At 40.9% G+C, this 25,104-nt stretch overlaps 1 protein-coding gene across 1 annotated transcript in view; it reads right to left on the bottom strand.

Annotated features, from left to right (window-relative positions):
- Positions 1 to 17,499: 17,499 nt before the first annotated feature.
- The window catches only part of RTF1 (RTF1 homolog, Paf1/RNA polymerase II complex component), a 30,595-nt gene continuing 22,990 nt past the window's right edge, over positions 17,500 to 25,104 (bottom strand). The window contains exons 13-18 of the mRNA XM_074824143.1: positions 24,368 to 24,489; positions 23,935 to 23,992; positions 23,291 to 23,368; positions 22,065 to 22,160; positions 21,662 to 21,773; positions 17,500 to 20,323 (exon numbers count right to left, since the gene is read on the bottom strand). Of these exons, the coding sequence (XP_074680244.1) occupies positions 20,217 to 20,323; positions 21,662 to 21,773; positions 22,065 to 22,160; positions 23,291 to 23,368; positions 23,935 to 23,992; positions 24,368 to 24,489 (573 nt within the window). The 3' untranslated portion in view covers positions 17,500 to 20,216. The remainder of the gene's footprint in view (positions 20,324 to 21,661; positions 21,774 to 22,064; positions 22,161 to 23,290; positions 23,369 to 23,934; positions 23,993 to 24,367; positions 24,490 to 25,104) is intronic.

The following is a 25,104-nucleotide window of genomic DNA, read 5'->3' as shown; positions in this document are numbered from 1 at the left end:
TTACAATGATTTCCTTCTCACACCTTTAAAATGTTTCTAGATTGATCATGGTGTCTGTAAGTACATGTCTACCTAATGCACACATCCTCTTAACAAGCCCTGGCATGTTTACAAGCATGGAATAAAAGTTTTCTTCTGTAAAGCAATTATAACTATTTATTTCCAAGATTTTATCTTTATATCTAAATTACTTATGCCTGGGAAATTATTTCTGTGCAGTGCATTCTGAATCATGTTTAATGAAAATATATTTTTCTTTTTTTTTCTTACTGCACATGAACCTAGTATCTCACTGCCTGATAAATGCCTATTAAGATTTCAGCCAATAAGTAGACGATTCAGTCTCTTGACACAGCTCTCCCTTTAATGTCTTCAAAATAATTCTTTTGTGTTGTACAAAATACATTTACTCAGTTTCTTGGTAAGCATTTTCAGTCCTTCTCTTTGGACTTTTGTGAAATAGTTTTGCTCCTGACAGGTGTACTGTCTCTTTACAAATGCTGTGGACTGCTTCAGCCTGTTATTTCCCTGTGCAGCCCTACATACTGCTCCCCGTTAGTGCATGCTGACTGCCTTTTGCAGACTCCTCCTTGGACCTTTTCACTTCCATTCTCCTCCGCCCATTTCCATTGTTGTTGTTTTTGGTGTTTATTTAATATCATCCAGGATTATATAAGCTTTTTCCCTTTCAACACTCAGAGCATTGTTGGTTTTATTTTGCATCCTGGTGCAGTTTGATTGTTGTTTTCTAAGTTTAAACTGGGAAATTTCATCTATATTTTCCTCAGTTTTGGATGTTAACATCCTATTGCAAGATGCCCTTGGATCAGATAGCCTCTCCCCAACATTCTTTTACTCAATTTTGTTGTAAGGATTTAAACTGTATTTCTTTCTTTCTGGAAAGTCAGTGCTCTTTAGTAGCTGATTGACTTTTCTTAACTTACCTTGTATTTTTGACAGATACCTAGGCTCTGATCCAGCAACTATTTAAACAGCTGCTTTACTTCTCTTTCACATGGCTCTCTGGGCTCTCAAGGTGAGACACAACTCTCACCTGAGCATCTCCAATTTGCCTGCCACACTCCTGTGGAGTTTCAGGCACTTGGGGTTTTTGGTTCCCTCTTCTCACACAAGTTCTTGTGCAGCTTCTTGACACACTTTTTTTCCTACCCTGCTTCTGGCACAATTGCCTGGCTTGGCTGCTGATGAAGATGAGGCTCTTGGTACAAAGATGATGCTTCTGGTACCAGGGAGCACTCTTCTGAGGCAGCGAGAATGAAGTCAGACTTGGTGGCTCAGAATTAAGAGGAGCCCTTAATAAAAATCATCAGCTCCCCAGGCCGGGCACCCCCATGTCTCTCTGCCTCTTTCCCTGAGGTTTCCTCTCAGCAAGGCAGACAGGAGGGCCCGGCAGCAGGGCGGTGAAGCAACCGTGGGAGCACAGTACGTGCTCTTTGAACAGACAAAGGACTTTCCCCGGCAGGGCTGCAAGACAGGCACTGTTCACCAGCACCATGTTTGCCCAGAGTAAACAGAGGCTAAGGTATTGCAGATCATAACATTAACAAATCAGATGCTGTAGCAATTTAACGCCAGGATTTCAGCTTCTCCTGAGTGAAATTTCAATCTTTCTGTAACACCATTTTCCTTCTTTCTGGATCAAATTATTCACTGGTTTAAATCTATTATCATGAGCCTGGACAACAGACTTTTTTGAATCCAAAAGGACAGATTTCTGTAGAGGGCAGTCATAGTTCTTTTTATTCCTCAGTTTCCTGTGAAATTCACATTGTGTGTGTCAGAAATATTCATTCCTAACCCTGATGCATTTAATACCTTCATTTAGACCATGGGGCAAAGCCGAAAACATGTTCAGGCTTGGGGAGAGAGAGAGAGGAAGGGAGGGAGGGAGGGAGGGAGATGATGAAACAGCCATTGTGGTATACCATTGTTTGACCACTTGGGAACTCTATGACCTTTGAGTTTATTGAGAAATATTAATAAACATGTGAACATAGCAAACCATTTCTCTTCTCTGAGAGCTTATTGTGTGGTTCAGGTTTTTGGAAGAGACTTTTGTAACATTTGTTTGTGTCAAAAATAAAAGACAATTCCTCCTTGCTACCTTTACTTAGCACCAGTGCACACATTGTGTAGTCTTTCCCGTAGAGCATGAAAAGAAACAGCAACTCTGGCGAGCATAAATATTTGAGGACAGAATAGAATTTTCTGTCCCTATCATACACTCTTAAAATAAACCTAGTTTGGGTTTTTTTTTTTGCTTTCCAGGAGGCACATGCAATTCTGCAGAACAACTATTCTAGAGGATGGAACAGAAGGTTATGTGCATTATGATGGGGAAAGGAAAGAGTTACCAGCAGCCTTGAGAGGGAGTGATGGACAGGGTTGACAAGCAAAGGGCCTATGATGATGTGAATGAAAGGGAACATAAAATCAACAAAACAGGGTTAAGCAAGGTCACCTCAATTGCTTACAAGCAATTGCATGTAAGCAAGGAAGTGCCTACAAAGCACCATTATGTGAAAACCCACCAGCTTGTCAGTGTGCCCTCCTGAAGTGCCTGTAGACTCATGGTTGCAGCATGGGGAATAAACATGAGGAATTAGAGATCTGTGTGCAGTTGCAGGGCTATAATCTCTTTAGGATCACAGAGACATGGTGGAATGGCCTGTGTGGCTGGAGTGCTCCAACGGGGGCATGCAGGCTCTTAGGAAGGACAGGCTGGGAAGACAAGGAAGAGGAGTTGCCCTCTATGTGATAGAACAGCTTGAGTGCATGGAGCTTTGCCTGGGGATGGGTGGTGAGCCAACTGAGAGCCTATGGGTAAGGACTATAGAGCTGACCAGTATGGATGACAGTGTAGTGTCTGCTATAGGCCACCTTGTTACCTGTGTAAAACCGTGTGTTTGAATAAGTGCCTAGGTTAAAGTGACACTATTCAAGTCAGAATTAGGTATACCACATTCAAGTCTTCTGAGGAGCACAGGGAGTCACGGCTTTACTATCTAAGCCTGCTTATATATAATATAAACAATGCAGGCCTTACTAACGACTAGGCCCTTGCAGAGAAACTGACTGATGAGAAAGGAACGTCCTGCCCAGAAGGTGCTGAAAGTTGAGTAATTGCTAATGAAGCATAAAGTCAGCAAAAACCTATGGTAACTGGGGGAAAGGTAAAGACAGCATGGGGAGATCGCAACCACCAATTCAATTTAAGACCAAGAAGACGTTTGAGTCACCCTTTGAGTTTGTGCAGAAAAATTAAAAGACACCATAACTTTAGATCAAGACAAGGCATGTTGCTAACCAGTGAGGGACAACGCAATAAGAAACAAACCAATGGTCATTACAGTAAATGCATATTCATATAGTTTGAAGTGTATAAATATACTGAAGTTCTTTCGTGCAGTGTGCTGGCTTTGCCGAATTACCACCTTGCACCCATCTTTGCGCAAACATGAAATAAATAAAATACCTCTGCTCTGTGTGTATACTGGTGTATTGTACACCAGGTAAATGGCCCTGCTTGTGGGACAACAACCTGACCAGGAAGAACAAGTGGGTGAGGCCTTCTACAGACAGCTAGAAGTAGCTTGACATTCCCAGCCCCTTGTCCTCTTGGGAGACTTCAACCACCCTGAGAAATGCTGGAGAAACAACACAACAGGGCATAAGCAATCCAGGATATTCTTGGAGAACATTGATGGTAAATTTCTGACCAAACTGACAGCAGAGCCAACAAAGACAGGTGCACCACTAGACCTCATACTCACACACAAGGAAGAGCTCATTGGAGATGCAAACATCAAAGGCAGACTTGGCTGCAGTGACTGTGAGATGGTGGAACTCAGGATCCTGAGAGGAAGGAGTGGAGCAAAAAGCAGGATCACAACCCTGAACTTCAGGAGAGTAGACTTTAGCCTCTTCAGGGATCTGCTTGAATGAGTCCCATGGAATAAGTCCCTGGAGAGAGGAGGAGTCCAAGAAAGCTGATTGATACTCAAGGATCACCTCCTCTAAGCTCAAGAACAGTCCATCCCAATGAACAGGAAGTCAGGAAAAAATGCCAGGAGCCCAGCATGAATAAAGAAGGAGCTCCTGGCAAGAAGTGGCGAAAGGAAAAATGGGGAAAGTGTGGGCCTGCTGCTGAATGGAGTAGGGGTCCTAGTGACATAGGACATGGAAAAGGCTGAGGTACTGAATGCTTTTTTCACCTCAGTCTTTACTAGCAAGACCAGCTTCAAAAATCCAAGGCCCCAGAGAACAGGGGGGAAAGTCTGGAGCCAGGAAGACATACCCTTGGTGGCAGAGGATCAGGTTAGAGAATACTTAAGCAAACTGGACATATATAAATCCATGGGCCCTGATGGGATGCACCTACCAGTGCTAGGGAACTGACTGATGTCATTGCAAGGCCACTCAATTATCTTTGAACAATCATTGTGACTGGGAGAGGTGCCTGAGGAGCAGAGGAAAGCAAACGCCAATTCTATCTTCAAAAATGGGGAGAAGGAAGACCTAGGGGACTACAGGCTGGTCAGCATCACCTCGATCCCTGAGAAGGGGATGGAACAACTAATCCTGGAAACTATTTCCAGGCACATGAAGGATGAGGAGGTTATTCAAAGTAGTCATTGTGGTTTCACCAAGGTGAAGTCATGCTTGACCAGCCTGATAACCTTCTACGATGAAATGATAGGCTTGGTAGGTGAGGGCAGAGCAGTGAATAATGTCTATCTTGAATTCAGTAAGGCTTTTGACACTGTCTCCCATAAGGTCCTCATAGAGAAGCTGATGAACTGTGGGCTGGATGAGCAGACAGTGAGGTGGACTGAAAACTGACTGAATGGCGAGGCCCAAAGGGTAGTGATCAAGGGCCAGTAATTAGCAGTTTATCCAACATGTCAAATACTGGGTCTGGTACTGATCAATATCTTCATTAATGATCCGGATGATGGAGCAGAGTGTACCCTTGACACAAAACTGGGAGGAGTGGCTGGTACACTGGATAGTTGTTTTGCTATCCAAGGAACCTCTACAGACTGGAGAAATGGGTTGATAGGAACCTCGTGCAACTCAAGAAAAGGAAGTGCAAAGTCCTGCAACTGGGGAGGAACAACCCCAGTTACCAGCACATGTTGGGAGTGAACCAGCTGGAAAGCAGCTTCGCAGAAAAGGACCTGGGAGTCCTGGTGGACACTAAGTCAAACATGAGCAGAAACATGCTCTTGTTGCAAAAAATAAGTTAACAGTGTCCTGGGCTGCCTTAGGAGGCGTGTTGCCAGCAGGTTGTCAAAGAGTGGTTGTGGAGTTTTCATCCCCGGAGATATTCAAAAGCCATTCAAAAGCCATCTGAACATGTTCTTGGGCAACCTGCTGTAGGTGACACTGCTTGAGCAGGGGGGTTGGACAAGATGACCTCCAGAGGTCCCTTCCAACCTCAATCATTCTATGGTTTTGTGATTATACAACAAGGACTCTAACAGCTGACTGAAGATGAGTGTTGACTGGTGAATCCAAAGGGAGCTGTGGCTTTGGTGCAATAAGAGAGTCAAAAACCAAGTGAATTACAAATTCCGTTAGTATGAGTCTTTCCAAACTGCCATCCTATAAAGTCTGGAGATACAATGGGCAGCGAACTGCTTTTCTTCATTATGGGAGCAATCTCTGAGCTCTAATCATAAAAACTTAATGATGAATTTGTAACTGTTTCATAGTTTTAATGAAAATGTTAAAGCACTACTGAAAAATAACACCCGGAGTTTGAATGAACAGCACTGTCTTCCAAGGCTGCAGAATGCCACAGTTAGGTTTAGTTACTGCATTGGACAATGTCCTCTGTCCACACAAAGATGCCTATTCATGATGTTGGAAGTGGGCACAAACATAAAAGATGCAATATTTTAAGAGAAAATTTTTCATTCAAGCCCTGTGATTAATGCAAGGAAGTACTGGAATTAATACTTGTAAGTAAGAGCAATCAAACAACTCATAGATTTGATTCACATAAAATACATTCACACAAAACATTTGCTTTGTTCATTCAGATGATAAATACATCAGTAAAAAATCTCAAGTATTAAACAGAGTAAAGGGATTAAGTCATTGTGCCTTTCCTGTGATACTGATCTGACACTTTTTACAAGAGTTTCCCTATGGGCTTGTATATGCTGGTAAGATGTGAGGTGGAAATATTTGTTTGCTCCAAACTGGGTTGACATTGGCAGACAAGAGATCAGTATCTTTGAAATTAAGCCATATGTTCATTACCTATTTGAGTGGTGTCTGAAAAATGAACTCACCTGATTTATATTACCTAAGCCAATCAGATCCTGAAATTACACATTTTCATTTTTTACTTGTATCCCATTTAAAAACATCCTGAGATTTTGGAAGAAAAAAAAAAAAAAAGAACATTTTAATCAGTTCATCTCTGTACTTAGTTACTCATAAGAGGAAAAGACTGAATGAAAAGAGAACGTGTGCTGCATATCATTTTAAAGTGGAAAAAGTATGTGATATGGAGAGAGAACAAGATTACTAAGATGTAATGTAAAAGCTGTAAAAGAACCAGAGAAATTTGTGATTTATTTTTCCCACTTTTAGTTGCAAATTTAGTTGCAAAATTAAATTTTCAAACACCCTTACAAAAATATCAGATAGGTCCGAAGAAAGGTTCTGTGGAAGGAGAAAATATGTGGAAGGCAATACAATTATTATCTTTATGGAAGGTGAGAAAATAAATATTCTGAATACCCAGTGTATGGGTATAAACTTTTCATCTGGAACACTTAAGCAGCCTTTAGGCTCATGATTTAGTTTCCTTTTCAAACACATTAAAAGAATAGTTAAATAAAAAGATACCACCCATGAACGTTTTCTCAACCTGCTGCATTTGCACAGAACTCAGCTGCTTAAGGTGCTCTGTGCTGGGGAATAGCAGTCCCTCATTCTCTCCTCAGAGATGTGCCCCTTAAACTCTGCACAGCCTGCCTGAGGCATGCTTGGCGTTTTGTCCCGAGGCCCTGTATTTGCCTTGGATGTCGTAGTAAATATTGCAGCGATCACAGAACGGGGACGTGAGTTTCTAATGAACAGCCAAACAGCTGAGCTGACAAATCTGCTTTTTTTAGCCCTCGGCCCTTTGTGGCTCCACAGGTACTAAAGGATCAGGAAATATTGTTGCATTTGAAAAATCTTTCCTCTCTACTTTACTTACCATGGCTTGCCACAGAGGATTAAGTCTTCTACTTTTCCCCCATATCTGCTCCTCAAGACAGGAGGTCTGTGTTTTATTTGCTCTGTGTTACCTTCTCTTCTGCACTTAAGCAATGTTCACCTAGCAAATTCACGACTAATCTCTTCTTCAGACCTCATCTTAAAACAGAAAGCTAAAGCAAAGCAAAGGAAAAGCTGCACTAAGTATTACCAAACTGAAGTGGCAGCTGAGCAGCAACGCTCGCCAGCTGGCAGGATGAAGAACCAAATGGCAGCGAGTCTGTACCCCCTGTCCCAGCCTGGAACATGGTTTCCCTTTTAACAACCTGTTGAAAAAGGCTGTCAGTGACTTGCAGCCCAGAATAAGACTGCAGGAGCTGATGCTGGCACTGCAGGCAGCGTCACCGGCAGCTGCCACTGAACGTGGGCTCAAGATCATGGAAAAAATATCTCTGCTGCTTGCGCCCTCTGGATGGCTGCAGTCCCGGCCGCCAAGGTGTGCTGCCCAGGGCAGAGCTGGGGGACACAGCTAAGTCTGACAGGCTGGGAGGGGAACAGGAGGGGAGGAACGCGTGGTTGGAGGTGACAGGGTGGGGGACTGGAGCTCTGCAGAGGAAACAGAAGGATGATTTGAGACCCTTGAGAGTGTTTGCACAAAGTGCCTCTGAAACCTGACAAGCAGCGTGGTAGAAAGCGTGAAGGAGCTTGTCTGAAAGACGTTTAAGTTGGCCATAGACGTTAGAGGCAGGAGTTGGCATCTCATTAATGATGAAAGATAATTAGTAGGGTGGGGATAAAGAGCAGATAGCCTTAAAAATGAAGGCATATAGCCAATGTAATTAGAAAAGTATATGGCAGAAAAGGGTTCAAAAGAGAGAGAGAGTGGATATGTTGACAATCCAAATGCAAGAAATAAGATTTTAGGACAAATCCCCAACAAAGTTATTCTGTAATCAAATTAAGATGATGGCAATGTCATGGGGACGGCATCCGACAGGTTCTGTAACAATTTATCCACAATCTTTTCTCATGACAGCACAGCTCAGCCCTGGCAACAGAGGAGATTTTGAGCACAGCTACCTGCCAGAGGAATGATGCTCATTGCCCCACACCAGCAAAACCCCTGTACTGGCTCTGCTCACACCTCAGCAAGGAGCACACGGCAGCAGCCAGCCAGCTTAGAGGGGTGGCGGTTGGGCAGGTGCTCTGCTCCTACGCTGCTCATGTTGCAGTTTGCTCTCGTTCCAAATAAGAAGCGGAGGCTTTGAAAAGTATCACTGACATCTGCTCACCACAAATGTTCCTGTAATACCCAAACTGAAAGTACTCAAACATCCGTTTCCCCCAGTACCACTTTTTGTCTTAGTTCCTCTTCACACATTCATTGCTTGGGAAAAGAAAAAAGAAACAAAAATTAAGATCTTTAGCAATAAGTCAGCTATTTTAAAGAGTACAATCACACCCCACACTATGCAATTCCTCTGTAAATTCTGGATGTGATGAAGACCATCACAGTTCCTCCTCCTCCAATAGACTCTTACTAATGAATCTCAGAGACTGCTCCTCTCCATGTCTCTCAGCCTCTATTGCTTGTGAAAAATGTAGTGGTTTCTGCCACTTTGTTCTTCTCTTGGTTCCAAAAGAGACTGTGAACAAACCCAAAGAGGCTAGGTCTGCTGGTGTAATAGTTTTGAAACAACCTCTGCCTCAGGATGCCCCTGAACTGTGGATGTTGAGAAGCTGGGAGAAGATATCGAGGGGAAAGATCACTTTCTTTGCGCCCAGTTTCTTATACTGTTGTCCTAATCATCCCACACTGGCTGTTGTCTGAGACAGGATAATGGCCCAAGGGGGTATTTGATTAGACTCAGCAGGGCAGCTCCAATGGCGGCCCCTCCCTGCCTAGAAGAGGAATGCTGCTTCTCCCTCTAAAGCAGCAACGGAGTATTCCCTGGCAAAACTTCTGACAGTATAACTGCCTTCTTGTGGGAGCCCTTCCCCACCTGGCATCTTTGTTTCCCCACTTGACAGATTTGCAGGATTTAGAAGTCCCTCCTATTGGGAAGCTGTTTGAAAAATGTACTGTATTTCTCCCTCACCACACAATTTCACTGTCAAACTTTCAGTCCTTTTCTATCAAAGAGATAAATCAGTCTCTTAGAGCCTGGTCAGATAAGAAAGTGAAGCTTATTATAGCTGTATGTCTGTCCCACACAGGAAATCTTTACTTTTTCAGAGATCCTCACAAGCATTCACAAGCATATTTTAAATGAATCCCAAATCAATTTAAAGACCAAAAAAAAGACTATTCTGCAAAACTCCTGTCCCTCCAAGCCTGACTACCAGCTTCAGGAATCTCCGTGTTTAATTTGTGGAAACTGAATGCAGTATTCACAGCTGATGTGAGTTAGCTCTGTAGCCTCCTGGTCTGCTATTGCCTAGAACAAGAAATTTCACCTTAAGTGTTCTACCATTACAAGTAAGTGCACTGCCTCTTTTTGTCTTGATAATGCAAGAAGTACCTATTTAATTAAATTACATTTTGTAAAGTCTGGGATCAAGACACATGAGACAAAAAAAGATGTAAACATTTTATCAGGTGTAAGCTAGAGCACCATCTTGACCTGTTCAGCAAGCGAGCCACTAGCTCTTCCACAATCAAGCAAGCAAACCAATTCCACTCGCATCCAAAGACTACAGTCTTAGTTCTGCTGCACCAAGAGAAACTCCTCAAGAAACTTACCTTTTGCTATCCTTGCTCAATGTTAGAGTTAAAAAAGCACCTGGAATTGTAACAATTGCCCAAATGCTAATCCATTAAAAGGAGATTGGTCAAATCATATGGCTCAGTCCACATTCAAACGACTACTCCTCCCTGGATTTTGATTTTGTGTGTCTGTTTCTCCTCACTAATAGCTATTCTAATAGACTCAGTAGCTTTGTCTCAAATTCTTTTTAACAGTCTAATTTCAGCCACAGAACTTTTGAAACAGAGTCTCCAGATTTCCTAAAGGCTGAGTCTTCAAATTGTCTTCTGCTTGTAAAGATGGGTATCAGGTAAGGAATTTTCATAAATTTTATATGAAATGCTTTATTGAAGAATCTAGTTTCCTGATATGGTTGATTTCCTGGATGATGTGCATGCTGTAGCCATTTGTTACTACCTTTTTTTTTTTTTTTTTAAGAGAGATTTAAAAAAAACCCCATGTGCTCCTCAAGGTGATCTTTTTGAATGTGCTTGCCCAAGTGGATGGTTACCATAGCTCCCTGCCATGGCTGAGCGGTGCTTTTCCTCCCTGAACTTGACAAATCGATTCTTTTTAATACTGAATGACTTTCTACAATACCATGTTGGTCTTTTCCCAGGGTTAATTTTCAGCCACAGTAGTAAGTTAAGAGTAGAAATATACATATATATGTTTACTGTTTTATAAAGAAACCAAAGGCAATATTAAACTCCAGGCACATTTTTTCCAGAACCTAATCAAGTACAGCTGTGTTATTACAGACTTGTGCCAAAAAGCTGGTGAAGGCATTTGGAGAAGGGTGCTTATGAGACGCTGCTGAGCTGCAGGAGTTGATCAGCATGCTCAGTAGCAATGTTGCCTCCTCAATCTCCTGAGCTCAGGGGACTGGGAAAACAAGTCAAGGGACCACCAGTGGAGCCGGTGAAGCCAGGCCCTGCTTCAGAAGAGCAGTTCCCAGGTTTGTGTGGGTCAGCCTTCAAGTCACTGCCTCTCATTCCCCTTGCTCTCCAGGCACCACAGCCCCAGCATCAATAGATCCCCTCACCCCATCCCAGCACCCCAGTCCTTGCTTTCTCTGAGCCCCTTGGGAGAAGGATGCAGGATGAAGGGACAGTCAGAAAGGTTGTTTGAGGAACAATGCTGCTGTGCCTCCTTTCTGGTTTCTGTTGTTGCCACCTTGCCGAACAAAGCACAGAGCTCAAGTGAATAAGCACAGCAGAGCAGTAGGGCTTGGACCCCACAATTCATCTTTGGTGTTTAAGAAAGCCCAAACTCAGCCAAAGAGTTCAAAGTGTTTTCACACAGCATGGGCCACTCACTGTGTCCTCTGACAGCCCACTCAGCACCTCAGCTAGCCTCTCCTTTCAAAGTTGAGGTTCAGATCACGTTTGATCCTGACAAACTCCCACTTCAGTCTGGCCCTATTTTAACATCTGAAAAAACATCTATTGTTCTGCTGTGGCCATCTGCTACCATCTCCAAGAAGTCAGGCAAAAAATACCCAGGTACTTTGAAGAACTGTGTACTTGAGACCTAATATGTATAAAGACAGTCTGACAAAGGGGATAGCTTAAAACCTTTTATGAATGAATGGGACTTGGCTTCTACCTCCAAGAGTAAGTTAGCATCATTACTCCCTTTGCAAAGGGACTGCAGCAAAGGGAACTAATAGACCATATATATATACAAAGTGTGATAAAATTAAGTATTTCAAGGTGAAAGTTAATGAGCAGGAACACAGAAAACAAGGGGGCAATAAGCAACCTTCAGAACGGAAATGTTCTCTCATTTTGTAGTCATAACTTATGGTTAGTAACCAGGCATCAACAAACTTGTCATGAGTGATGAGTCACTTTATGGTAGATTACAGTGGATCCCATTACGCATCACTTCTTGAAGAGAGCAGGACCAGAGGAATTACCCAGGCTGTCTCTGCCCAGCATTCAAAACTTCAGTGTGTGGCAGTCTACAAAGACCTCAACCTTAGTTTTCAGTAAAATAATCACCACGGGAACAGTCCTGTCCTGTGACTTTACAATTCAGGTCACCTGTGAGTGAAAATATTCTTTATGAGGACTCTATCCAATTCCCACTGCCTCCCACAGAGTCTTTCCTTTCGCTGCAGCAGAGGCTAAATAGACCATTATATAATATTTGGGACTGTACGTTTTCAGGCTTCTGGGCATTCAGCCCTAAAGTGTTGCGAGATACAATTTATAAACATAATTTCCTCCCCCTCAGTACTCTTATCTGTCTCTGGAAGAGTACTAGTTGCTGTGAACAGATCGTGCTAGCTGAAACAGGCAACACAGTGACAGGAAACTCAGGAGTGCATTCTGTAATATTAATGCTGTAATATTGAAAACTCTTCAGTGCTAAGCAGTAAAGGGATTTTAGTTTAAAGTGAAAGTTTTTGTTAAAGACCGTGTATCCCATGCTGTTACAATAGTTCATTCCCACACCCAGACTTTGCTTGCTAAGCTAAATTGCAGAACTCCTCACAGCAGACCTTTTACTAGAAGCAGAGCTAAAAAACAATTTTACAAAACGCTAAAATTGTTCTCAGCTTACTTGTAATTTCAGTTTTTGCTATCATGCTTTGTTATCTTCAACTTCCTGTCTTTGATTATTTGGGAAAATATTGTGGAAGTTTGCAATGGATATCAATTAATAAGCAACTAATCCCAAATCAAAATTGAAAATTACTTCTTTGCATTTAAAATTCATCTAGTCTTTTTCAGATGAAGTCAGCATTTATTCAAGTGTTCAAGTTTACATTAATAGTGGAAAAAGTTTGCCTCCATGGTCCGTTACAATACTTCCAAGGGCAGAGTTTCATTACACGAATAGCTACTCTCAGTTTTTCATGACTGGTAAGTCTTCAAGAGCAAAGCATGAAACAAAAATTTGTCTTTTTCCTTTTCAGTGTTTATGCTGTATATGATCTGCTTTTCTAGTCACATAGATCAATTTTTTTCCCAAATCAAGGAAGTCTAAAATATTAAACGAGCTGTTGAGCTTGTGTTTGTGCTAACTGCAGCCAGAAAAACCACTGCATTAGGGCCACTCTTGGGAGAAGATGTAATTTTTCATAGTAATCTCCTAAAGCATATCTGGGATACAAGCAACAATTTTGTTCTAACTGCCATACCATCAATCATTAAAAAAAGTCAGTTGTTGCTTGAATAAGAAATACCTGGTATAGGTAAGCAGCAGAGGCTGTAACCAGAACTGCCACCTCAGAAAACGTCCACATGTCAGCTGCCAAGTCACTGGCTTTCAGACAGCCTCCTCACATCAGCTTGTGCTCCTCCACTACCGCTTCCCAGTAAAAGGCCTAAAAACTGATAGCCACACATCTGGTTTTAGGAGCTGATCTTTCGCACAGCAGTTTCACCTTGAAAAATAATGGAAGTGAGTGACCTGTTGGCAGACGTGCCACCAGGAAGAATTACAGAGAAGGGCTGAAGTAGCCACCATTGACGCTGTTGCACTCAAGGCAAACACTCCTGTGCCCCAGGTGGGATATCTGGCAATTGCGTGTTTGCCCACAGTCATGAAGGAGAGCAAACAAATGATTCGAGAATGGTCTTTTCATAAAGCACAAAGTCACAATCATCACGGATTCCAGATAAAGTTTTATCTGTTTGATTTAGCGGCACATTTTGCAGCTCTTGAGATTTCCTTCTCCCTGCTCTTAAGTGAAGATCTTTTGAATTTCTTTCCTGTAACAGGTGCAGTGAAACAAGGCATAGTGATCTTGTTCATACTGTTTACAAAGGTAGATCACTCCCAGCTTCTAATCAGTACTGCCCCTTCCTCCAATCCACTGAATGACAAATCCAAACTCCCCAAAGACTTGATGTATTTTGGTCATTGTACATATATAAACTCATGCCAGAAAATAGCCTGTACTCTTTGCTTCCATGTATGTTATTTAGCATTAATCTGTACTTATGAATCTTGTCTAAAAGGGGCTTTAACAACTTGACAAAGTTACTCATCTGCAGTGTAATTTGTTACCCTATCCACCCTTGTATTTTCTACAGAACAAGCCAATAGGTTTACTGACAAACCAAAAACCTGACCCAGGAAGATTAAGGAAATGTAATATTTTTACTTGAGAATTATCATGAGATTCAGGACACCAATCTGAGACTTCCAGCAAATTTTTTCCCCAATGGTCTTCTTCCCTTTTCCTTTGTTGTGATCATGGGTTTCTGCACTGACCTACCATAATTCCTCTAGAACAGTATCCAAAAACACAGGTCCCAAAGCAAAATTTTATATATTTACTAAAACTAAACAAATTTTAATAATTTATGCACATGCAATTAAGTCAGTGATATTGCTTGGAAGAATTTATATGAGTAACCACTAATTTCCCAATTAACCTATTTCAAAACTTTAATGTTCCTTAAAAATGATTCCAGAAAATTACTTACTGCATGATGGTTTTCTACATCATGGGGGAAAAAAACATGGTTCACTCAAACCAGGTGCCACATTTGGCACAGGTGGAAGGCCAGCTATCAGAAAGCAGCATGTATTATGTCTTGAAGTGTACATAGTATTCATTCTCATGGACCAGAGGTTCTCAGTATTTTCCAGACTATGACCACTCTTTCCCACACTCATTAGGGCTCACTGTTTCTTCTGTGGCCAGAGGATTCAAAATGTGTGGAAAGACAGCAGCTCAGAATGGCATATAAATAGCTTTAGTAGAGCAGAGTCTGCAGCTAGCTTTCAGGAATTAGAAAGACATCGGCTATTGTCAGGATCAAAAAAAGTCATAAGGAAAGTGAATCAACTTTTTTTTTTTTAAGCTTGATATGGAGAAAAGAAAAAAACACAAAGGAAACCCCTCCATAACTATTACTCTTTAAGAAGGGAAATTACACTGCTTTACTTCATACTGCATAAGGGTATGAAGTCTCTTAAAGCACTCAGCTCACTCTTTGACATTAAATGCCAGCACTTCTAAAGATAAAATGGTCCTTATTTCAAATAATTCCTCTCATGTTTCAATGCCAAAGACCGAGCGCAAAGTTAAAGAATACATTCTACCCCAAATACATTCTACCTAACCTAATCACACTCAGATTAATTATTTGCTCTACAGAAGATACACTTTATCACCCACAGACTACTGTAAAGCAGGATGCTGAGAACTTAGGAAGAGCCAGTTGTTAAATTCCAGGTTCTTCGCGAGAAGGTGAGAGTCACTGTCCCCCCAGCAGTGGGCTACGGTAGCAGAACTGCTTTTTACATTTTCCATTCAGTTAAAAAATATAAATTAAGAAATTTATGCATGGACTGTATAATTAGAGAAGCCAGACTGTAATTAAATCAGTAGCCTAAAATCCTCATTTGCAAGTAGCTAAGCGTTGGGTTCGGCAACCTGGATAACTCCTATCACTTGTCTTAAAACAGCTTGACTACGGAGCTGACAAGTTACAGCAAAGTAAACTCAGGTTTCACTTCAAATTTACTGTAAATAGGGTCATAGTATAATTTAGGTTGAAAGGGACCACAGGAGGTCCCTAAGATTAATGTCCTGCACCCAGCAGGGTCAGCACCAAGGACACATTGCTCAGGGCTTTATCCAGTTGAAACTCCCCCTAGGATAAGCTGCACAACCTCTTTGAGCAGCCTGTTCCACTGATTCGCTCACAGAGGGTTTCGTTACCTTTAATCAGAACCTCTAGTTTCAAATTATGCCATTGTCTCCCATTCTCTCACCACAGGCAACTATAAAAAGCAGACTACTTTCCTGACAACTCCTCCACATTTACTGGAAGGCTGCTATTAGCTCCTTTTGAAGTTGCCTCTTCTGTTACACTGAAGACCTTGTTTATGGGCAAAGAGGAAGCATAACATATATATAAGCAAAGCTAAGAATTTATTGTTAGCATATGGAAATCTTAACCTAATTCAAGGATCACTATTAGCCTAGATCTAATTATTACAGGAAAAGAAAGAATAATAATGCAGTTAGAGTACTTTTATACAGAAGTAGATGCAGTAATACAGCTAAAACTGTAACACACGTTTCTCAGTTTCTATCCCTTTCTTAGGGGTTATTTTCACCCTTCTATTGCTCCTCTGGGCCTCTAAGTCAATAGCTCCAGACTGCTGGAAAGGATAACGTGAAGCTGTCAGCATGTGGAGTCCTTTCTCAGGAGGAATATGCTGCTGCTTTATTCCTCCCCCCTCTAGGATCCACTTGGCATTCTTTTTATATTTGCTAACATGCTTTTACATCTTCCTCTTTCCTCATTGGTCTACAGCTCCATGCTATACCCAAATTTGTGATATATGGTTTCCTTCACATATGTTAGATATGACTTCTTTGTTCTGCTACTCCCTAAACACAGTTTTGTCCAGTTCTGGTTCTTTTTTTTTTTTTTAAAAAAAAACCCAACCAAACATAAAAAGACCCTTTATCCTAAAGATTCCTTGAAAATCTGTGACCTTGCACAGTAACTTAAAAGCACGTGCATTTTAAAAAAGCTCGTAGGTAGAAAACTCAAAATGTATTTTGTCGTTCAAAGTGCATCAGACACTTGCTAATCAAATCTCCACTACAGCTCTTCACTCTACTGTGTTAAGAGGCTGAGTCTTCCAGCCTGTTTGGTGATAAATCTACACAATTTTGTTTCACAGACAGCCCTAGCATGAACTCCGTAGACGTACACACCCAGAGTCTCAAAAAGGATGTGTGTGTTGGGAAAGGCCACGCTCCTCATGGTAAGCCACTGTGTCTGAGAGACAAATTGTGTGTGCTGCATGTAGGAGGGGCATGGGGAGGGGGCAGTACCCACAGGGCAGACAGACAAAACTGGAGAAAGCAATATGAAATTACTTATAGAATCAGAAGCTAATTCGGGTCAGAGGGGAGCTCAGGGAGGTCTCCAGTCCACCTTCCTGCTCAAAGCTGGGTAAGCTACAAGGTTGGATCGTATTACTCATGGCATAATCCAGCCTTCTCTCGAAAACCTCCAAAACAGAGATGAAACAATCTCTCTGGGCAACTTAGTCCACTCTCTGACTGTCTAAAGGGTGAAAAACATTCTTCTTACACCTTGGCAGAACTTGCCCTGTTTCCAAGTCACACCTGTTGTGTCTTATCCTCCCACCAAGCACCCCCTGAGAAGAGTCTTGCTTCATCTTAATTCAGTAGCTTCTCTAAGTTCAGCTAAGGACTTTAGCATCTTTGATCACAAAAGTAGTCTGGGTTTTAGTGAAATGTAGCAGAGGTGCAAGTGAACTGACCTTCCAAGAGGCTCCATTTGATTCTAACAGGGAGCAACTCAAGTTGTTAGAAAGTGATTCAAGAATCAACAGCCGCTCTTGCAAAAGAGGGGGCTTGCTTTCCATTAATTATTTTACAGTATTAATATTTTAAATAAAATCATCCAGACTGACAAATGAAGTGTCAGTTTCTGAAAAAACAAATTCCAGACAGGAAACCCTTAGCACCTCAGATCAAGGGATAAACAATCAACCTTATTAAACCAACAAACCAAGTTTATTTATAGAAGTCTGTACAATTGTGATGAACTATGCTAGGACACCAATGAAACAAAGCAAACAAATCTCTCCCTCTCTAACAAGCGGGAGGTGTAGTCACTCACCTTTACATGCACTTAAAGGAAAAAAGATTACAGCTTTCATACACAGTTCTGTAACTATTCAAGAGTACTTTCTTGATGTATTATTCTCAATATAAAAGGTTTGCATGATAATTTACTGACTGTTGCCTCTCTTCAAAGCAGTATTTCAGCAGAATCCAAAGACTTTGAGAGAATAAGTGGCAGTTATGTAGTTGCAGATAACTAGGACATAGCCCATCATTTGGATCTGCATTCTAAACTCGCTGCATCTCCCCTGTTTCCATTATCTCCACTAAAAGTTACTTGCAACACTGTACAGCTCTCATCGATATTTTGGCTGTAGTACAGACTATTCGTGTGTTACCAAATGTAGAAGTTACCTAGAACCAATACATGAAGGGCAAGCACATTAAAAATACTGAATTTGAGTTAACTTTACCTTTAGAGACCACTTGTCATTGAACCTCAGAGCTCTGAGGCATTTCTGTGGAAAAATCAGTTCCTGAATCACTTGATTTGGCAATTATTTCTTCAAAGCATTGGAGAGTGATTATTTTGAAAACTGGCTATTGCAAAATAACTTTAGATTTTTTTATTACAAATCTGTAACATCATTGAAGCTGTTTAAAAAAACAAAATCATATCAAATGCATATCTACACAGTGAATCACGATGTCTCCTATGAAGTTATCATGGTAGATTCCATAAATCCACTCTTAAAAAGTTAAAAGTACATATATGTGAAAGCCTACTACAACTCCAGAGAAGCTGCTAAAATAGGCCATCAAATAAAGCAGTCTATGATTACATATTTACAGAATAACCCACATATGTCCTAGAACTATGGACTATTCGGTAAATAAGCACTGAAGGATTTCTAATTATTTGTTTACATGGTAGATACGAGCTGCTTCATAGGTTGATTTTCTTTTTATACACAGTCCATAGTATCAATCTGCACACAATTACATGGCGTTTCTTTAAAGCTACTGTTAAAAAAGGAAAAGAAAGTTAAATAAGAACTAGATTAAAGTTTCATTAAGAATCCAACAAGAAAGTATCAAACACAGGTTTAAACATAACCAGTGTATGATTTCAGAAAAACAGTAATGCTCTGACACAAGAAGAGCATCAGCATTTTCCCTCTTCAGGGTCCCCCAGAAACATTCCTATCCAGTTCAGTGCTTAAGTTATTATGTATGTACTGGCCTGAGTAGGAACAAACACGTGCTTGCACGCTTACCTGAACGAGGGCCTCTAACCTTTTAGACTTCTAATTCTCTTTTAATGTAGTTCTTAGCTCCATATATTCAGTTGTATCTTGTTTGGAAAAGTTCTTTGTTAAATGTCATTTATATTTACACTTTGATTATTTTTTTTTTTTTTTTTACACCTGAGTGATAATTTAGCTGTCACCTTGTGTCCAGTCAAATATTCCATAAAGCCATACAATTCTTGTGCTAGTGTTGCACTCCACTTGTACCACTTCATATATGAAAAATGTGCATCAGCTACTTCTCATACATTACCCACTGACCTTTCTACTATGTCCTTACTGTGTCCTTCCCCTTCCACACAAAGTGATTTTTTTTTTTTTTTAATTTTTTGTTTGTTTATAGAAGCCCCGTTTAAATGGTTCACAAAGCAAGAAACAAAGTGAGCTGGAGCCCAGTGAAGACACGATGACTTAACAAATATGTAATATTGGAGGCTTGAAGAAGAAATTAAAGCCCAACCAATGAGCACCCCCGGGCCATCCCAGGAAAAGCTACTCCACTCAGTTACAGCTGGAGACCCCGGATGTGCTATAGATGACAAGTCCCACATCAAGAGCTGTGTACCTCTCTCATCAGCTAAGTGTAAGTAAAAAAGGGAACATGACGTTAAACAGCTATATCAGCCAAGCCGTTTTAGTAAGAAGAATCACATTTAATGAGTTTCTTTCTTGCAATTTCAGATGCTCAAGTACAGCTGGTAGAAATTCAAAACAGCCGTAAAGAACTGTGACAGACGGATACAAATAGTACTGCAGCTTAAAAATGATAAAAAACACCTGAAAAAAAGTCACACAACCCTCCCAAAAAAATTTACACTTTGAACCTAAGCCAGTTTTTGAAGATTCCCTTCTCCATAGCTAGGATGAAGGAGGAAGAAGAAGAGGAAGAAAGTGCAGATGACCTTCCAGCCACAAAGGTCTTGCGCCAATGTTTATTCACTGTGCCTGTGGTGGTATGTAAGGGGAGATCACCAAGTGCTGATTCTGCGACCACCAAGAGATTCCTATGTAAATCCAGACCTCAGGCTAATACTGAACACAGAGTGGACCAACGAGCTGCATCAACAAAATAAAAACAAAAACTCAAACTAAAAGAAATGGGAAAACCCCAAATAGCACAGATCCACATTTGTGAGGGGGGCAGGAGGAAAGGGCAAGAAGGGAGGTCTATACAGTAAATAGTTGTATGGTTTATGTTACAGATGACTGGCAGTTTTAAAGAGTCTCTTCCCAGCTCCATTGCTGCTCCAACCCAGAAGGGAGAACTGAAAAGGGAGGAAGAAAAGGTAGGACATCGTCATGGAGCATGCAGGATCAGAAGCAGCAGAGTGGGCATGCTCAAATAAGCCCCCGCCTCTTTTTGTAGTCCTCCAAGTTCAATGATCGCCGAGGGGCACCATCTTTTGCTGGTGGAGCCTTGGAGGTGATGGCCAGCGCCTTGGATTCTGTTGGGGATAAGAAAACAGTGAGGACCAAAACACATGAAAACTACAGATTTTTCTTGTTGCTGTTGCTGACAACTTCACCACAAAATCATGTTCAGCTTCTCTAGTATACATCAGGTTAGAACTTCAGTTAATAATGCAGGCAGTATCTGGTAGCTTATCTTCATAGATAAAGCAGGTGCAATTTTGACTCTGTTAATCCAGCCTTCTGCTGATAAGTATACTTTCATTTCTTAAGAAAACTACTCTGTAGTGCACTGAAATCACAATAGAAACAGCCCTTCAGGCTCAGTTCTGACATCTTTGATAAATCATTATCCCATGAGAATAGCAAGCATAAAGAGACACATAATAAGTGGGCAGAAGTCAAACTTCTACATGTCTACAATACAAATTTTAACCAGTCCCCAGGTCCTTCTGTTAAGAAACAAGACTGCACAAAGCAAGATGCCAAAATGGTGTTCTGTCTGAGGAAAAAAAACAAAACAGCCATACTTAAACCTCTACCTATATTGTGTCTCCCTCATACTTCTCTTTTCAGTCCCCTTCCTGGTTTTCAGTGTCCTTTAGTGCCTAACCCTCATCTGCTTGCTAACTCTCTGAAGTTCATAACTCTCACTATCTGTTTCAGGAAGTCTCCTATTCTTGGCAACATAACTCTGTAGTCTTACATCCAGAGTTCTAATCTTGACCTAGTTTGGAAAGACCACCTCTCCCACTTTCCCTTCTTAACAAGGTTTTAAGTCTTTGTGTGTTCTTACAGTATTTCCTAAATTGCTGTCTTCCAAGAAACTTCGGCTCCAATACTTCCAGAAATGCAAGAAAAAGTGAGCCTTGTGAGTAAAATTGCACCAGTATACTCCCATACTTTCTCTCCACTGGAAGGCAGCTTGAGAGGACGAGAGGAAATGGCCTCAAGTTGCACTGGGGGAGGTTTAGATTGGATATTAGGAAAAATTTCTTCACTGAAAGGGTTGTCAAGCATTGGAACAGGCTGCTCAGGGAAGTGGTTGAGTCACCATCCCCAGAGGTACTTAAAAGATGTGTAGATGTGGTGCTTAGGCATATGGTTTAATGGAGGACTTGGCAGTGCTAGGTTAATGGCTGGACTCAATGATCTTAAGGGTCTTTTCTAACCTAAACAATTCCATGAAGCTAAACTGTTCCTGTCACACATCTCAGGCTCTCAAAGTCAAGATCACAAAGATGACAAACACGGAGTCCTTTCTCCAATTTTCAGAAGTCCACCAATGACTTTGAAAGAGCTATTCTGGAAAAAGTGAGCTCTACCGTAATGAGCTGGACAACCACATCCCCAAATTCAGCTGGAACACCTACCTGAACTGGGAACCTGAAGATCAATCTTTACATCAAAGTCATGCACTTTGAAAAGATCTTCTGAAAGGTCACTGGCTGATTTAGAGTTCATATCTTTATCCTTCCCTTGACCCTGAAATAAAAACTACAGGTAAGTTTCCAACCCTTATCTCTTCAGATAAACAGAGATAAAAATGCTTTTCCCCCACTTCTGTCACAAACATACTTAGTTTAGCTTTCATACTGTTAGAGAAACTTAATTTTCTTTCCCCAAGAAAGAAAAAGCTGTTTCTTTTCTATGATAATGCTCTACAGGACACCTATTTCTAGAAATGAAGCATGCACATCTACTATTAGTCATAAGCTTCTAGAGCAAAACAGTGACAGTAGGAGGAACGTAACAGAGACAGAAATGGAAACTTGCCTTACTCATGTCCTTTGGAGCATCTGGTAATACACCAGACCCGTATTTTGCATTTAGCTGGGCAAGGATGGCAGCTTGGACAGCAGGATCTCTGGACTGCAGGGGGAAAAATTTAAAAAAAGAAAAAAAAAAATCACTGTATTTAAATTGGCAAAAACTATACTGCCATTTTGTTAAAACAGCACTCATATCCATGAATCTAAAACCATAAGAGGCTGTAGATCAGTAAGCCCGATCTTCAGGATCTCAGTGACAACTGAAATCATCCTGCTAGCTGTGTAATGCACCTGTCAGTAACAAACTACGTTATCCTTCAGAAAGTCTTTCTTTGAGAAAATGAGAAATACATTTCCTGTTGATGTGGTTTGCTCCTGGGACTGGTCTTAACACTACCGTTAGATGTATTTGTTTCCAGCTTACAGTTCTAGCTGAAACACTCTACTAGAGAGAAGAAATCTTTAAAAGACTTTACATAATAGTTGTTTACCATACTAAAACTACTCAGTTATGATTCTTTTCTAATAAGTAATTATTTAATTCAAGCCCTGCAACAAAGTTCCTTTTCTATTCCCTTGCCAGTTTGTGGGGACTGATGAGAGTCAACTGATCAGTTTTTATTCAGCACTGATACCAGAACCATATACTGTTCCAGAACAGGCCTCAGCAAAGCCAGATTACTTAGAAGTAGGAGCTGATGACCTTGCTATCCATCATTCCTATAGCTAGGGATTTCTATAGCCAGGGACTTCAGTAGCAGGCTTTGCTACAGTATCACAGGGGAACTTTTTGTTAAACTACTTTATCCATCACAGGCTCGAAATGTCTGGTCTCCTCTCTCCTTTCACAGATCTTTCAGGAAAGTTTCAACTAATTAGAAGTGAAACTCACACCTAAAGCAAGCTACCTGCCCGGAGCTAACTAAATCTGAGTAGTTCTACATAGAACTCACTACAGAAATCTAAACCAGTTGCTTCTCCATGTACATACCCACATCACTTACGTCCTTCAGACTTTGCATTAAAAAAAAAAATACTGCTTTTTCCTCCTTTTGGGATAGTGAGACCACGATCTCACTCAACTACATCTCACCCTGGCATCTGGAACATTAACAGCGTACAGCACAGCTGGGAATTAATACAAACCACATTTTCCTTCCTACTCTCCACATTACACTGGTTTCTGTTTCTCTGCAAATTGCTTCAATTGAACTGAAGTATCACACTCACATTAGACACTATTGTGGGCTTGCACTGCCGCCTAGTAAAGGGGTCCATTTGTTGGTTTTTCATGCTGTGACTTTCAGCCTGAAGAAGAAAAAGCAAATGGTTTTGCAGAGTTAGCTACGTGCACCCTTCTAAATCCTCCCACAGCATTCTGTCCATACAAGCACTCATCAGGTATAATATCAAGATCAGAAGAAAACCAGCAACAGCATTACAGATTAGAAAGATTTTGACACACCCACAGTCCTATGCTTCACAGGGCAAAACCAGCCCTGTTGAATATAACACAGAAAACAGACGCACATATCTCAGGATAGCTAAGGCTTAACCAGTTGTTAAGCTTAACTTTTCCTTAATAGAAGTGTCACTGCAAAGAACTGAGTATTCCCTTTACTCTTTTATTGTCTGAAGTCTCCTTTCTGATTTCTTTCCCATACAAAATGCACAAAGTCACTATTACAGTGAGTAATCTGCTGATAATTGAGTTTATCAAAAGGACAAAGCAATCTGCTTCAAAATTATGTCATTTGCCTATATGAAAGATTTTATACATCATTAAAAAAATTGAGTAACTTCACCATGCAATTATCCCCGTTTGCATCATTTCATCTCTACTTGTACAGAAGTATTAATTCAGCACTATTTACCACAAGCGCCTTCTCAGACTCAACAATATTCCACTCTCTGTTTCTCTGGTTGATGTAACTGCAAAAAGGAAAAAAGGGAGGGTGGGGGAAAAGACAAAGAAAATGACTGTCATTTATCAATCCCTGCACAACAAAATGTCTGACAGCATTCTTGCAGCTTCATCCTGATCACAAATTACTCCTATTGCAACACAACTGCCAACTAGGGTATGTGGACAGGAGTTTACATTTTTGACAGTTTTAGCTGAATTACAGATATGAGGAAGTGAAGACCAGCAATCACTAATAGAGCCATCATGATACACATTTCATTAATATATTGTATAGAAGAGACAAAATCTTGCAGTTAATTCACTACTGCATTAGTTTCTCTTCTCTGTATATTTTGATTGATATGATTTAAGAAAGGAAACTCCCAATATCATCTTCTTACCTGATTGCAGAAATGTTTTTTGTTCTTTGACGATCCAGGGCCTCTGCTCTCTCTTCAAGTTCATTAAGCTGATCTTGAATCTGTTTGGCCTTATCTTGGTCCCCCAAGTCCTCAGCCATAGCCTTCAACCAAACAGTAACTCATTAGGCACTACTCTCTACCACAGAGCCAGTCAGAGAAACAAGGGATAGACCCATGAATCAGCCAGCTAACCCTATTCCAGTTGCAAATGTTCTATCCCACGTGGTAGAACACAACAGAGAGCTAAACTCTCCTTACAGCTCAAGGCAAAACAGGACTTCTTACTCTGAAGAACTCTGAAAACCTCTGAAACTCCTTAAACTAAGGAAGACACAGGAACACTAATCCCAGCATGAGGAGGGCAAGTCAGTTAATGTCTTAAGTTGCAGGTTTGATTAAAATTTAGTATCACTATTTACCAGCTCAGGAAAAGAATGATTATTTCTGCAACTGTCAGTTGCTACTTATCGGGGAGTTGGGACAGTCCCCTACCACACCGCCAGACCAACAACAAGAGCTTATTATGCCACCTGGTGACAACAAAAAGCAATTGCACTCTTCTGCAATGAGACACTAACAATTCGTGCATAGTAAAACGATGACCAAACAATACAGTTAATCCAAAGAATGTAGAACTAAAGATTAATCCAAACTCTTTGGTTTTACTGTATATGAAGCACGAATGCCTTGAAAAAGGACTGTGCAAATAAAAACAA

Source organism: Strix aluco, chromosome 4, assembly GCF_031877795.1.
Source record: "Strix aluco isolate bStrAlu1 chromosome 4, bStrAlu1.hap1, whole genome shotgun sequence".
Classification (NCBI taxonomy): Eukaryota; Metazoa; Chordata; class Aves; order Strigiformes; family Strigidae; genus Strix; species Strix aluco.
The sequence above is the reverse complement of the archived record's forward strand: the minus strand, read 5'-3'. Positions and strand labels throughout refer to the sequence as shown.